The 14,329-nt window shown below is 43.6% G+C and overlaps 1 protein-coding gene across 1 annotated transcript in view; it reads right to left on the bottom strand.

Moving 5' to 3' along the window:
• MICAL2 (microtubule associated monooxygenase, calponin and LIM domain containing 2) overlaps nt 1–14,329 on the bottom strand; it is a 147,776-nt gene that overhangs the window by 13,142 nt on the left and 120,305 nt on the right. The window contains exons 29-31 of the mRNA XM_088667510.1: nt 8,878–8,960; nt 6,603–7,959; nt 1,884–1,978 (exon numbers count right to left, since the gene is read on the bottom strand). Coding sequence (XP_088523636.1) covers nt 1,884–1,978; nt 6,603–7,959; nt 8,878–8,960 — 1,535 coding nt within the window. The remainder of the gene's footprint in view (nt 1–1,883; nt 1,979–6,602; nt 7,960–8,877; nt 8,961–14,329) is intronic.

Genomic DNA, 14,329 nt, shown 5'->3' with positions numbered 1-14,329 from the left:
GTTGTTTGGCGGGATTCAACTGAAGAGCTCTTTCAGCAGAAGCCTTGCGCAAATACTTCCCACTTGGATAATGGGGGTTTCTCTCATCCCTCCCCCGTGTGCTCCTAAAATCAGCTCAGGTGGGGGTGGGAGGTCAGGAGTACCCCCAGAACAGTGCAAGAAGGGAAGAGGAGAGAATTGTTCCATCTGCCAGGTTGAAATGTTTGCGCAGACAAAAGCGTTGAAAGAGGGCAACAGTGAAATCCACCCACTGTGCATAATTGGCTTCTAATTTTATCTGTATATTTAAGTAAGTATTTTACATTTATTTACAGTATGTTATGTAAATCACACACACGCAAACACATACGCATACATATACATACATACATACATACATACATACATACATACATACAGTGGTACCTTGACTTACGAAGGCGATCCGTTCCGCGGTGCTCTTCGTAAGTCGAAACCTTTGGTTGTCAAAGCGTTCATTTTGCGCATGCGCGAAGTGCGTTTTTGCGCTTTGGGCAGGCGCAGAACACGCGTGCAGCGAAAATACTTCTGGGTTTGCCGACTTCGTAAGTCGAAACCTTCGGAAGTCGAGGCATTCGTAAGTTGAGGTACCACTGTATACACACACACACACACACACACACACACTTGAGGCAGCATGCCTCTGAGTGCCAGTTTGCAGGGAACCAGAATTGGAGAAAGCACTGTTGCTCTCATATTCCACTTGTGGGCTCAGAGGCATTTGGCTGGCCATTGTGGGAAACACATCCCTAGACTACATAGGCCTTTGGCCTGATCCAGAAGTGCATTTTATTATGTTCTGGTGATGATGGTGATGATGATGATGATGTTATATATGTTAAGTATAATTGTTTAATTGGCACAGAAATGGAAAATGCCTAAATGTGTATTGCTAACTGGGGAAATTCCACTGCAATATTCTAAGCAATGCTGAGCTTTAACTGAGTTGATAATTAACTATTGTTGTTTTCTGCTAGCTAACGTGAGTGTTTAACCTCTGATCAGATGATTAAGGTACTGAATTGCAAATCACATCTTGAAAGGAAGTTGCTTTTTGGTCTTTGTTCCCAGGCTCTGTGGAATTAGGGGCATGTAAATGAAGTTCTCCAGGAGCACACGGCCTCAGGCTATAATGGAGACTGTAATGGGTAAAGTTATTTTTAAGATGCTGAGCCTGTGCTGGACAGCACAAGATCTTGTATAGAATTATTTGGATGTATCTTTGATTTTTTTGTTCTGTTTTGGAAAAAAGTTCTGCAGGTAAAGTTTTGAATAATATCTAATGGGTCTGGACAATGCTTCATTCCAAAAGGAGTCAGTTTTTATGCAGCCAGTCACTTCAAACTCTGCAGTATTAATATCTGCAATAATATATTTATTTATGCCCCACCTTTCCCCCTGATGGCACATGAGGCAGCCTACCAATAAAAACAAGAACCACTAAAAACATCTGAAAAAATCAGCACCACAAAGAAGTTGGCAACCCAGCAGTGTCATTGGCGGAGGCTGGAATTCTTATTTTGGCATTAAGTGCTTTGTAAATTAAGAAATAATAAGAACAACAACAATTGTTGCTGTGATTTCTTCACTGTGGCTGCCAGCACTTGTTCATTTATTACATTGTCCTTTGAGACTCTCTCTCCCTTGCTCTGTCGTTTTGGCTAGCTGTGATTATTCACACTGGGGACCCCATTGTCTGAAGTGGGGCTCCAGGCAAATACCTGACCTCTTTTGCCAGTTCTGTGGACGAGAGGAACCATTGTAATGCCCTTTGGTTCTAGACACTCAGTAATAAATCACAGAGTTCATTTTATACTGAACCTTTACTATTTCCAATATAGGGAGGGAAGCGTTGAAAACGTTACCTTGTGTGGCAATGAAGACCTGCATTCTAATTCGCTGTCAGAGGATGAAGAGCAATAGTCAATGACTTGTTTTCTGGCAGGTAAATGTTCAGAACCTAAAAGAGGAATAGAAAGCTCAGTGGCGCAGGCAGTACTCTTAACCTGGGCTTTAAGTGGATTTCCCCCCATAGCTTCTGAGACTGCACCTGCCTGCGGGCTTTGCAAGGCTATACCTAGCAGCAATTTGGAACACTGGCTAATTACATTAATTAAGTTTTTGGCAACTGTTCAAGGCCTTCATTGCTTGGCAAGCCCATGGCCACAGCTACCCTTGCGAACATATCAAGTTTTATGTACGAATCAGTTAACTCCTACTTCCATTGTACGGCGGCTCAGGCTTCCATTCAAAAAATCAGATCTGTTATTAAAATGCATATCTGAAGTTAGCCGTGTTATCTAAATGATTGTCTAAGGCTCACCATGCGGGCTAATTGAATGCACCAAGGCTGAGCCAGCTCTTAAACAAATTACCCTTGTGTGGGTTGTAGCATCTGGCACCCATTTTTACTCTGTGACATCTGCTCAGTGTAAAAGAGCTGGCGTCAGAATGTCTGGTCATATAAAAAAAGTCACAAATATAATCAGAAGCAAATGGACTTCACGGAGGAGGTTTTATCACACGGCCTCATGCAACATAAATATTTCATTAATTAGGCCTAAACAAATGTCACATATATATTTTCTCTCCCTAGCTCAAGATTATCCCACTGTGTGTTGAACAGTAAATGCTGTACATTCTTCCACAGATTTCACTCAAACAGAAAGTTCAGGACGAGACCTGTGTTCAGAGATTCAAATTGCTTTCAATTTTGGGCCCCAGAATTATATTTTTTCGCTTTTCATCAGCGTAGTGTTTTAATAGGCCTGTAAATTTCCACATGATTTTTTTTTTAAAAAATGGCTAATTCATCTCTTCCTCCACTCTAAGAAAACAGAAAAGGTACAGGGAACATCTGGTGATACACTTAACTTGCTGCAGGATTAATGATTAACACCTGGATTAGACTCTGGTCAGACAGTGAGTGGCAAGCATATGCATCCTAAAACGACTGAGGGCTTCTTGGCACAAACAGGGTAACTGTAGGATGTAACTAAGGAAGTGTGAGGCTGCATTGCATGGCAGAAGGTCTTGGGTTCGATTCCTGACATCTCCAGGTAGGGCTGGGAGAGACTCCTGCCTGTAACCCTGGAAAGCCACTGTCAGTCAGTGTAGGGAATACTGAGTTGCATGGACAAGTGATCTGACCCAATATGGCTATGTATGTTCCTATTTACTATAATCCATTGCATGAATGCAACATTTGTTAGGAAGGACAGTGTGGTTGATAGAGAAGGTCATAGATTTTGGGGATAACTTGAACTAAAATAAGAGTCTATCCCCTGCTGCCCCGAGTGCCAAAACATTTCTTTTCAAGTGTCCTTTGACACACACAGGTTACTTACTAGATCAGTGTTTCCCAACCTTGTGCCTCCAGCTGTTTTCGGACTACAATTCCCATCATTCCTGACCACTGGTCTTGCTAGCTAGGGATGATGGGAATTGTAGTCTCAAAACATCTGGAGGCACAAGGTTGGGAAACACTGTACTAGATGATGGTTGCAAGGTTACTTGTGTATGTACAAGCAAGAGTGGGCACACACCCATGGCTCACTGTGTCTTTTCACCTTCCTGGCTGCATTTTACACCAAAAGGAGTTTAACAACTAAGTGCTGGAGTAAGCAAGGAGCTGCAGGAAGAAAACATTAACCGAGAAGCCCTGTTGCTCACCGATCAGAAAAGATGTAAAGAGGGGGGGAGGCTCTTTTGTTAAAGGACCTGGGGCACTCCTGTTTGGAAGGAAGACACGCTGTAACACCCAGTCCATGATGGGCAAATTGTGTGAGTGGTATACCCACACCGGGCACTGACTCAAAACCCAGTAAGCAAGGCTTGGGAAGGAGATGTGAGGGTTCTGGGACCCTGCCAGAGCCTTGTGCCTCCTTCCCAAAGCCAGGCGCCTCCTTACCCACCTTTGGGAGGGCAGCACGGGGGGTGGGGCGGCCAAATTTTGACCTTTGTGAATCGTACCCAAGCCCACCATTGTCCATAAGCAGCCTCAGGCAAATGGTGGGCAGTTGGGCAAAAGGAGGATGGCACCAAGAGTCTTATTGTGCCTCAATAAAACATGATGTAACCTTTAAGGTGTTGGAGCCTATTCAGGACTCTTCATAACTTGGGTCCATGATGTAGCCACAGCACTGTTATGTGCTGCAGTGGTACCCACATCCTCAAAGGAACATTGGCAGGATCTCTTCAATATTCCAACTATACCTTGAGGATCAGAGGGATCTCTTTCCGCCTCCCTCCCTCACAGATGTGGGCTCAAAGAACCCAGCACACTCCCAGCTCAGTGAGCCTATTAGATTACATTATGGGATGGTTAGGCATATGAAGTTAAGTGTGCCAAGATGCACTCATAGCGCTAGTGAATTTGAGTTATGGGCTGAATGTCCAAGGGTATTCCATTCCTTTGCCATCTTTGGAATCAAGGGAAAACAACGAACTGAAACAACCCCTTGAAGATGCTCTGCTGATCCAGGACGGCTAGAAATTCCACGTGTCCCCAGGATGGTGGATCTAGACCGGATGATGGAAAGCCAAGTGCGCAGCTGAAGGCAGTGACTCAATTCCCATTGGATGGCTTTGGAGGCCAGCTGGCTCTATTCAGCCAGCATTGCACTACTGGAATTATGAGCAAGTGAACAATGAGGGCAAAGATATGTTGCTAATGGGAGCATCCTCTTGTTAACAACTGCAGCAAAATAGGCTTGACAAATGGAGAAAGTGTGTGTTATATAAAAAAAGGGGTTGCATTCACGTATCATTACCCTGCTTAATTATCAGCTTCTTTTACTCTGGAAAGCGCTGGATTTGATGGGCCTACATGGGCATTTGTCCAAACATCCTTGTGCTCAAAGCTGCTGAAGCATATTTAAAGAAATAAGCTATAATCCTCAAGATACCTTGATATGCCTTTGGAACAGAACCAAGACCCCCTTTTCCCTCTCTAGAAGTGGATATCTCCAGAACCTTATCCCTCCCTCCCTTCCCTTTCATATATCCAATAATTAAAATGCTTTACCAGGATACGAAGCATGGGCATAGCCAGGGGGGCAGGGAGGGACAGAAGAAAAACCAAGAAAAATACATAGCTAACTGAGGTTCTGCCCCCCGCCCACAAAAATCCTTGCTATGCCCATGATAGGAAGTGTTTTGTAGTACCATAGCACCTCCTGATGTACCAGGATTCATATTCTAGAGACCACGCTTAAGCATGAAGAGTAAAACAGTCAACTGCAGCATTGTATTCCATTATACTTTGTGTCCTCCAAGATGTTTTGGACAGCACTTACCCACCCCAGCCAGTGCTGGTTGGCGCTGATTGGACTTGTGGAGGGCACCAGATTGGCAAACACCAGTGCTATTTTTCTAGAAAAAGAGGTGCTGGAACTCACAATACACACTTTCCTTGTTCTCTTAGAATAACAATGGTGCCCCACCTGAAAGGTGCCAGAACTTAGTTTAGACAAGTCCTGACTTGGGAGGGGGGGGGGAGCCCTGGTAAAGACTGTACAATTGCCATGAGAGAAAAGACAAAGCAGTAGAGAGTAGCATCCTAATATTCCTATCAATTATTATTTTTATTACATATAGTGATCATCTGCTAGTTTTACTGTAGTTGTCTGCAAACTACAGATATACGAAGGGCTGTAATTAGCAACTTTATTTATTCATCTAGTGATTGTTTTGTACTGTTAAGTTGTTAAGAGTGTGCGTGTTTATTGATGGGATTTCATTTTATTTATTTCATTTCAAAATAAAACTATATGATATGAAAAGGCCACCTGCTCCCTGCCCCTCCACTCCTCCACTCCTCCTCCACTCCTCCTCCTCCTAAAAAAGTGGCATTGAATGTATTTGGTAGAAGCACACATGCTATAGCAGAAGACCAGATCACACTACAGTTGCCATGGGGATGTCATTGACTCTGAGCCGTAATATATATGAACTACTTAACTGCATGGGCCCCTGCCATGTGTCAAGAGTCTTCACCTTTCCACCAGCAACAAGGAGCGGGGGCATGGAGATAGCAGAAATGCATGCATTTGTTCTATATATCGCAAACAGCTGGAAAATCATTGTCAAAGGCATTGCCATGGCAACTGGGATTTGTTTTCTTCTGGACCATATTGCTCTTATAGGTTACATTTTAAAAACAAAACACTTCCCATCCTACAATGTGAAACATTTCCAGGATGGTATACAACAAGGTAGTAAGGGAAAAGCTAAGCATAAGAAGGCTAAAACCCACCACTCTTGATCTGCCATGTTGGAGGGGAGTGGAGGGGGCAGAGGTTTCATTTCCCCAAGCCCACAACCACTCAGCCAGGCTCTGCCTACAGAGCAATGCTGCTGTCACTTCTCTGCCACAAACCTCCCAATTCCACCTGCCCAAGGTCCTGGTGGGCAGGGGGACCTATTGGCATTAGCTCACAGAAAATCTCAAGATGGGATTTTACACTATTTTTATGCAAACTGTTTAAAGGTTTAATCTTGCATTAAAGCACTATACATATTTTGTTTTTTTTAAAAAAACACACACCTGGAAATAAAAATCTTGAAGGAGGGAGTTTGCTTACCCAAGTATTCTCCTTTGGAAGAACTATTTAGTACTTCATCAACATCAAAGATGGTACAAGGTGACACAGGGCTTTTAGCTTTGACGTCTACTTTATTCCTAAAGCTGCTGAATAGGTTCCACACATTGTTCCTCTGTTCAGGACCATCCAAAACAGCATCAGCGTGTTTGTTCCTGTGTCTTAGAGATGAATAGCGGGTGTTCTTTTGATTGTGAGCACACCACTCATCCCTGGCAGACTTCCAGAGGTTCTCTTTAAGGGTAAACCTTTCTAGAAGTGTTGGCACATCATCAGCATTGGTAGAAGAGGAATGTTCGGGTTTATGAAGACTCTGGGAAGGGCTGCTATGTGCACTGTAAACAGGAAAAGACGTGCCTTTGTCAACACATGAATATTCCTCTCTCGGACTGCTGGAAAAATGAGACCCATCTGAACTCCTTGTTCCAAGTCTTTTGTCTGCATCATCCAACACACTGAGCTCCTGTGTTTGTACATTATAGTTTCCATAATTCTTGCTGCATCTGAGACTAGCAGAGCGAACCAGGGCCTGTGGGAAATTGAAAAATGTGCTTTCCAAAGGAAATTTGGCATGTGTGTCCTGGGCCTTTTTCAAACCTGCTGGAGGAGAAGTCAGAGGTTCTATGATGGATTTCTTTATAGCTTTGGCAATTAACCTCATTGGCGATTTCGGCTGGGTGGCAGTGTGTTCTTTGGGACAATCCCCAACATTCTTTGAAAGCGTCTGTCCAGGAGACAAAACTGAAGGGTGGTTATCTGAGAACTTCTGAGATTGACCACAACTGGATTGTTTTGGTATGTTCTCATATCTGTTAAAATAAGCATTCTTCTGGTCTGGAATTCCTTGGCAGTCATGTTCCGTTCTTGTAATATCTAGCTCCGCATCATCCAGAGCAAGTCTCCTGGGCTTCTGCTCCATTGAAAGTGACAACCTCCTCATTATCTTGTTTTTAGCTTTGTTCAAATGTCTGTCATGCTGTTCTTTGGCATTCTTATCTCCATCATCAGGGTCTGCAGAGGACACCCCTGAATTCTTTGCATACAACTGAGAGATCAGTGGCTCACTATTCATCACCCAGTTTCCTAAATGTGCATCTTCAGTTCCGTAATCCTTGCCTTCAAGCCGAGGGCAACTGAGAGCTGAAGTCTGATCAACATGACATGTGGATTTGCAATGTGCCAATGGAAAGCTATCAGGGCAGTTGTGGAGTGAATAGTGAGGAACATAGGATGCAATTTCACTAGCTTTATCTCTGGCTTTTCCTTTCCTTTGAAATGCTGGGCTGTGTAGCTTGAAATGTCCTCTTGTAATTTCTGGACTCTTGTCAGGAGATGTCAGCTGTATGGAATGCATAAAACGATTATTTTTAGAGGGAAATGCAGCCAGGTCACCCTTGCTTCTATTCAGAGAGTGTTTTCAAACAATTACATGAGAAAATACACTCCCCCATAAAAATGCCAAAAAGCCTCACAAAAACATTGTAATAAAATGGAAAAGGAATACACTGTAACTGCAGGGTCTTGCTTTTATCCAAATATCCCTGGGAGACAGTCAAGATATTTAGATATTCAGATGTCTGTAGGAGTTCACTGCAATACACACACACACACACACACACACACACACACACACAGCGCAGACAATCAGCTAGAGTTGGTTAAAAAAAGTTTTCCATTTTTAAACAACAACAAGATGGTGATGTTGTACAGTCGTCTTGGAAGTTGAACGGAATTCGTTCCAGAAGTCCGTTCGACTTCCAAAATGTTCGGAAACCGAAGCACGGCTTCCAATTGGTTACAGGAAGCTCCTGCAGCCAATTGGAAGCCTCGTTGGACTTTTGGCTTCCAAAAATAGTTCACAAACCAGAACACTCACTTCCGGGTTCGCAGCGTTTGAGAGCCAAAATGTTCAAGAACTAAGCTGTTCGAAAACCAAGGTATGGCTGTATTGCATTATGCTTGTGTAACTACTGTTCACCACTAGGAGGCAAGTTCACTCTGATCCAGACAGTGGCCCTTCCATCCATAGTTGCACTAACCCACTGAAGAAAGCATTGATAATCTAAACATCTTGTTTATTTGTTTGCAAACCACCCTTCATCCATAGATCTCATTGTAAAAATACAATAAAAAAACACAAAACACTCTACATATGTAAACTATACATATTTACAGCAATACCTTGTAATATTTATACTGTAGTATTATATTGCACTTCTTCAACAAAGCATGCTGTTAAAAATGTGTTGCTTCATACCTCATCCTTAAAGTCACTTTGAACACAGGCAGAGGTATCCTTTGAAGATGATCCATTTTTCTTGTTGTACAATAGAGGAAAATCTACAAAGGGAAAAGTGGACTCATAAAAGTAGTTCATTGGAATCGATCCATGCAGTCATGCTACTGAAACTACCCTTCCACATTACAGGTACCCAGTGCTCTTCCCCCCCCCTAAAATGTTTAGGGGTACTCTCATTTTCCTACTCTTATTGAAATACTGCCCCTCAATGAGGCCAAACCTAGATTCACAAAAAGTTCAGGGCTATGCCTACCCCTGCATCCCCCCCCAGAAAAGAAGCACTGTAGGTACCCAACTGGCAACCAATGCCGTCCGTATAGACCATGTGGGATCTTGAAGGTCGCAATCCAACTCCCTGCCACAGTATAGCATTGTGTTTTGTTTTGTTTTTAAAAAATCATTTTAATCAATTAGGTGGCACAGTAAAGCAGCAGCAGCAGCAGCAGCAACAACAACAACAACAACATAGCAAAACGATGATGATTATATTCTCCTGTATCCACCATTCTGATCTGCTCCCCAGCCAGGCTGCAAGCCGTGATGGCTATGCTCTGCCTCCACAGCTGGAGGCAGTAATGCACCTGAATACCAGTTGCTGGAAACCATGGGGATGGAGAGGCTCTTGTGCTCATCTTCCGCTTACTGGTTTCCTACAGGCATCTGGTTGGCCCCTGTGAGAACAGGATGCTGGACTAGGTGGGCCATTGGCCTGACCAAGCAGGCTCTTTTGATGTTCTTATGTTTGGAGAGCTATGCCCAATAGTAAACATGTTTTTAAATGCCCAGTTAATTAAAAAAAAATTCCACTGGCCCGAAAAAATAGGAAAGGTGACCCAGGGAACAGTGCCATAGATATGGGGGAACTAGACGGGGTTTTTTGCCCCTGCTGAAGCCTCCAGAGGGGCACCATTGAGGCTCCCAGACATGTGTGCCAAACTGGGTCTTTGACCCAGGGGAAAGAAAGCCTCGTTTTACGCCAGCAGGGAAAGGGGCTTCCCATAGCTGCATTGCCACTACTTGTTGCAACAATCCTCAATGCTGCAGGAGGTGGTTTCTAGAGAAAGGCATCGGCTTGATGACCTCAGCATGCATGCAGGTTGGCGGGTATGGGAGGAGGCGGCTACACATTGCTCCAGTCATATATTGGCATCCCTATTTTATTTAGAGGTGTGCAATAAATCCCCTTTTCAGTTTTCATCAGTTGCCAAAGTGTAAAGGAGCCATAAAAACTGAACATGAAATAGTTAAAATCAGCAATTCAGCCTGTGCCACTGAGTGAAAAAAAGAAATCTAATTATTCTGGTGCAATTAATATTATAGAAAACTACCCACACTCAGAGAAGCTTGTAGGATGCTGTTTCTATGTAACTGCTTTAGGGCTTTAAAAACAACAACACCAAATTGGATGCTCAATACTATCGAGTTCTACCATGGCTTTGCAAATTGGCTGCCACATTCGGATTCCCTGACTGCAGTCTTCTGGTCCTGTCAAATTCTCCTCTCACCCCTGCAACAGAAAGTCTCACTGGCTGACAATATTGCCAGGTAAAGCATCGCCAGCTTGCCATTGAGTGATTTCCTAGCCGCACCTTAAGAATTGTGTGGCAGAGTTTCTCCTGTTCCATCATTTCCCCACCAAATGGCAACTTTTCCACAATGGAATTCAAGGCTGCCCCCCCCCCCCAATTGACTGAATGGCTGAGCTCTGCTCCTGGTGGTGCCAATTAAGCTCAGCAAGAGACAAGAGCAGCAGCTGTCAAAGATCTTTTATTTCAGACGTAATGGAGGAAATGTTTTTGTTCTCTGCAACGTAGGAGACAATGTTTATTCCAATATGGATTGTTGGATCACATAACTTAATATTGAATGTGTATTTCTCTCTCTCTCTCTCTCTCTCTCTCTCTCTCAACAAAATAGTAAATGCAGGAAATATTTGCACAGTTCTGGATAAATCAACACATTTATTAATATAACTGTTATCACAGTTCATTGTCCTGGAAGGCAAGCAAAATAACTCGAGCTGATGCCTGCATATTTAAAACAAGCAAGGTATGTCCTGGTTAAGAATAATTTTAATATTTATACCCCGCCCATCTGGCTGGGTTTCCCCAGCCACTCTGGAAGACTTACAGTGCATAGAGAAACATAGCAAAATGTCAAACATTAAAAACTTCCCAATACAGAACAGCTTTCAGGTGTTTTCTAAAAGTTGTGTAATTCTTTATCTCTGGATTTTATTGACTGATATGCTATAGTTTATTTATTATTTTATTTAATAAAATGTGTAAGTCGCTTGATTTTTTAAAAAAACCAAACAAACCTCCAAGCAGTTTGCAAAAAAGATAAAACAATAAAATGATCAATAAGAAAAATGACCAACAATGATTTGATACTTTGAAAAAGTTGAAATAACAATAGAGTAATAACAGATTGAAGCTGCATCAACTTGCTAAACATTCTGGGTAGGCTTGCCTAAATAACAATGTTTAGGAGAGCAAGGTGGCAGACAGTTTTCTCCACTGAACTGTAGTTGTTCAGCAGGTCAGGGCTAGGAAGAGCTTCTTGAGGATAAGGCACACCAACACCTCCTTCAGAGTCAAGAAGCATTAGCTACCCCTTCTATCTGCTTGACCAATTCCCTTCAGCTAACTTTCATAGGCAAGGATATCCAGAGAACAGGACTCTCCTAGTGTTTCGTTCACCTCGGCTTAAGCAACTGAAACTAAACCAATACCATTGGAACAGATAGTGCTCTCGACCCTTTCATGCATACTCTAACCCCAGTGACACCCACGCCAGAGCAAATATGAGCAACCTTTGCCCCCAAAGTGCCTAGCAAAGCTGTCCCAGCTCCAGCAGGTTTGCAGTCTATGGCCATTTCTGGACTGGGATAGCTATCCCAGTGATGGCTAGCAGTTTCCTTGTAATGTGCTTCTTCCCCACCCTTCTTAGTTTCACCTTCAGATCCTACGTAGGATTCAAGGAATGGAAGTAAGAGCAGCTCTGTTGATTCAGACCAAAGGCCACCGTAGTCCAACGTCCTGCTTCCAACAGTGGTCAACTAGATGATTCTTGGAAAGCCAACTAGCTGGGCTTGAAAGGAGCCATGTAGCCACAGGTTCCCTTGCCAGCATCACCATACCTTATATTTATTTTTACTTTGCAAGCTACAAGGTTGCATGAAGGCAACATCCTCTACCTTTGCTTGCTCCATAGCAGCTGCTATTAAGAATAGCACCTCTGAACCTTGAGGATTAGTTAGTTAAGTAAGAGTGGTCCTTCATAACTATGTCTAAGCTGTGAAGCCAGATGTGGGCAGGCTTCGGTTTTCCAGAACCCCAAAATCCACCAGTCAGAGCCAGGTGCACAATAGCAGCTTGGGAAGCAACCTTAGAATCAAGAAACAGGATGTATTTGAGAACACAATAGTTTGTTCATACCGGTAGTAGTGAATGGAGTTAGCAGTCATTCCATATAAAAATCCACCCCTGGATTTCCCCCCCCCCAATGCTTTCTTCATTAGAGCAGCCTTATTTAGAAAGGAAAAGCCTTTTGTTGTTGCTGTGACAATTAGGAGAACTATTGGCCATTGTCTTATCAATCTGCCAGTAAATCCTGATTCTACACATCTGATCTAAGCCAGTGGCTACCACCACATCTTGTTGCAAAAACTCATTCTCGGTAGTGGCACCCGCCCTGTGGAACGCCCTCCCAGCAGATGTCAAGGCAATGAGCAATTATTTTACTTTTAGAAGGCAACTGAAGGCGGCCCTGTTTAGGGAACTTTTTAATGTTTGATGCTGTACTGTTTTTAATATTCGGTTGGAAGCCGCCCAGAGCGGCTGGGGAAACCCAACCAGATGGGCGGGGTATAAATAATAAATTATTATTATTATTATTATTATTATTATTATTATTATTATTATATTGTGTACTGTGTGAAAACAGGATTTGGTTTGTCCTGAATCTCCCACCAATTTCACAGGTTCTAGCATAATGTGGGGGAGGAGAAATCCCTCCCATGCTCTCTGCATCCCATCATCCTTCTTCCCCAACCATCCTTTCTTCTAAGCATAAGGTAAAGGTACCCCTGACCATTAGGTCCAGTCACGGACGACTCTGGGGTTGCGACACTCACCTTGCTCTATAGGCTGAGGGAGCTGGTGTTTGTCCGCAGGAAGCTTCTGGGTCATGTGGCCAGCATGACTAAGCCACTTCTGGAGACCCAGAGCAGCGCACGGAAACGCCATCTACCTTCCCACCGGAGTGGTACCTATTTATCTACTTGCACTTTAACATGCTTTTGAACTGCTAGGTTGGCAGGAGCAGGGACCAAACAACGGGAGCTCACCCCGTCGCGGAGATTTGAACCGCCGACCTTCTGATCGGCAAGCCCTAGGCTCTGTGGCTTAGACCACACCGGCACCCGCTTCCCTCTTTCTTCTAAGCATAAAACATCCCAAACATTTAAAGCCCCATCTCCTTAACAATTTGTCACCCTTTTCTTTCTTCTTTTCTTCCTTTCATGGGGTGATCAGCTCATGACTGAGAGTAAAGCAACAATGCTTGTAATACATAACCTGAACCAGTGTGGGGCAGTAGACAGAAAAGCTATCTATTCTTCCCTTGCTGGTTCCTTCTTGAGTATCTACCTGCAAATGTTCGTCTCTCATATCTGACATTCCTCCTCCTCCTCCTCCTCCTCCTCCTCCTCCTCCTCCTCCTCCAGTGTTAGACCTTCCTTTTGTTAACTTCATGACTCCACGAAAGCCATGCATAAGCTTGTTTTGCTATGTTAGCAGCACTGAAGTGACCTCCTTTGAGCACAAGCCTGGGCAGTGTGTGGAGGTCTTGGGCTGCGCAGACATCAATATCAGCCTCACTGATGTGGTCCAAAAGAAAGCAGAGCAACACGTTTGGCACCAGTTTGGCTGCAGGAGTTGCCAGAAGGAGGCATACAAGATGCCATCCGACCATCTTAGGGACTCCACTCTCAATTTGTGTAGAGTTTACTCCTTAGTCTTTGCTCCTCCCAAAGATGTTCCACAAGGCAAGATTGTTCCTGAAGCCTTTCTCATGAATGAGTATAAAGGCAACGCAGTGGAGGTTTAGGATTAGGGTTTTTCCTTCTCTTAGATGAGCTGCCTTACAGGTTAATGAGCCCCATCTGCTCCTGTACAAGCTTGTATGTACTCTGAATGGATTGGCTTGTCAGGTGTAGCCAACCTTAAATTTCTTTATTCTTTCAACCAGCAGTCTTAACCGACTATTTCTGCAATCTGCTGCAATAGATATGCCAAACTTCAACCCTTGCACCACCTTGCTATTCTAGCAGCAACATGTGATTTTCTTCAGCTACACCCCTCCTCTCCCTTCATTAGATCATGGCACCCAAATTAGTGCCAAAAGC

This window comes from Zootoca vivipara, chromosome 1 (assembly GCF_965207765.1).
Source record: "Zootoca vivipara chromosome 1, rZooViv2.hap1.1, whole genome shotgun sequence".
Classification (NCBI taxonomy): Eukaryota; Metazoa; Chordata; class Lepidosauria; order Squamata; family Lacertidae; genus Zootoca; species Zootoca vivipara.
This window is presented reverse-complemented; position numbering and strand designations above follow the sequence as displayed.